Consider the following 1,222-nt stretch of genomic DNA (forward strand, 5'->3'; position numbering starts at 1 on the left):
CTGGTGACATCCGCCGCAACCTGGACCCCTTTGACCAGCACAGCGACGAGGCCCTGTGGCGCGCGCTGGAGGACGTCTCGCTGAAGGCCACGGTCGATGCCATGGAGGGGGGGCTGCAGGTGGGGAGTGGAAGACAAACGTTATGTTGTGTGTGTGTGTGTGCATGCGTGCATGCGTGTGTGTGTGTGTGTGTGTGCACGCGCACGTGTGGGTGTGTGTTCGTGCGTTGCGGGGGCGGAGGATGGAGGTGAGGGGTGTGGTGCTTGGTGGCAATTTCAGCCATTCTCGGGGCCTTTACGTGGGCCACGGTGGATGCAATGAAAGGGGGTCCTGCAGGTGATGGGGTTGCGCGAGATTGTGTGGGTGCGTGTGTTTTGTGAGTAATTGTGTGAGCCAGGGTATTTGTGAGGATGGGGATGGGTGACGAACGTGGTGCTTGGGGGGGTTTGTTTGATCCCTGTTGGGGGTCTTGCTGGGGCGCGGAAGAGTGCAATGGACGGTGGCCGTGTGGGGTAGGGCAGGACGGTCGGGGGGGCGTACGGTGCCCCTGTCGAGAGGGAGACGAGGCGGGAGCAAGGGGCCTCACAGGGGAGTGCAGCGCCATCCTCTCACCCTTCCCATCCCTCCACCTCCTCGTTTCAACCCCCATCCCACCCTCGTGCCCACCACCACCACTACCCCGCCCACACACCCCCTCCTCCCCAACGTCAACCCTGCTGCCTGACCCCCCATGTGTTGCAACAGGCGCGCGTGGTGGACAACGGCGGGAACTTCAGCCTGGGTCAGAAGCAGCTGCTGTGCATGGCGCGCGCCATGCTGCGCCGCAGCCGCGTGCTCATGCTGGACGAGGCCACCGCCAGCGTGGACCCAGAGACGGATGCGCTTATTCAGGTGTGTACATGTTTGTGTGTGGGGGGGGGGAGTGGGGAGGGAGTGCGGACGCCTGCATCATGAGCGGCGCACGTTTTGTTGTCGGGGGTTTCAGGACGGGCGGCGAAGGGGGCCGCGGCGGGCTGCACGAGAGTGGCCAAGCCTCCGTTGGGCCTGCACGGCGCCGCCGGCGCTGGGCCGCGCTGGGGCGCGTGAGGTTTTGCCCGTACCTCCGCCGCTGCACGGCGCAAACGACGTCGCTCCAGGCCTGAGGATCGGCGGGGCTGTTCTCACTTGCACCTGGCAATTCGCTAGAGCTCGTATGCCGCACGCCCCTCTGCTGTCCATTCCC

General features: G+C 65.2%; 1 protein-coding gene across 1 annotated transcript; it reads left to right on the plus strand.

Annotated features, from left to right (window-relative positions):
• Positions 1–492: 492 nt before the first annotated feature.
• On the plus strand, positions 493–1,086 carry MNEG_16690 (ATP-binding cassette transporter sub-family C member 11; the record flags this gene model as incomplete). The annotated part of the gene is made up of 3 exons (XM_014034839.1): positions 493–507; positions 745–891; positions 1,033–1,086. 3 exons carry the CDS (start codon positions 493–495, stop codon positions 1,084–1,086), a joined length of 216 nt encoding a protein of 71 aa, XP_013890293.1.
• Between the last annotated feature and the right edge of the window lie 136 nt (positions 1,087–1,222).

Source organism: Monoraphidium neglectum (genome assembly GCF_000611645.1).
Source record: "Monoraphidium neglectum strain SAG 48.87 unplaced genomic scaffold scaffold06674, whole genome shotgun sequence".
Taxonomy (NCBI): domain Eukaryota; kingdom Viridiplantae; phylum Chlorophyta; class Chlorophyceae; order Sphaeropleales; family Selenastraceae; genus Monoraphidium; species Monoraphidium neglectum.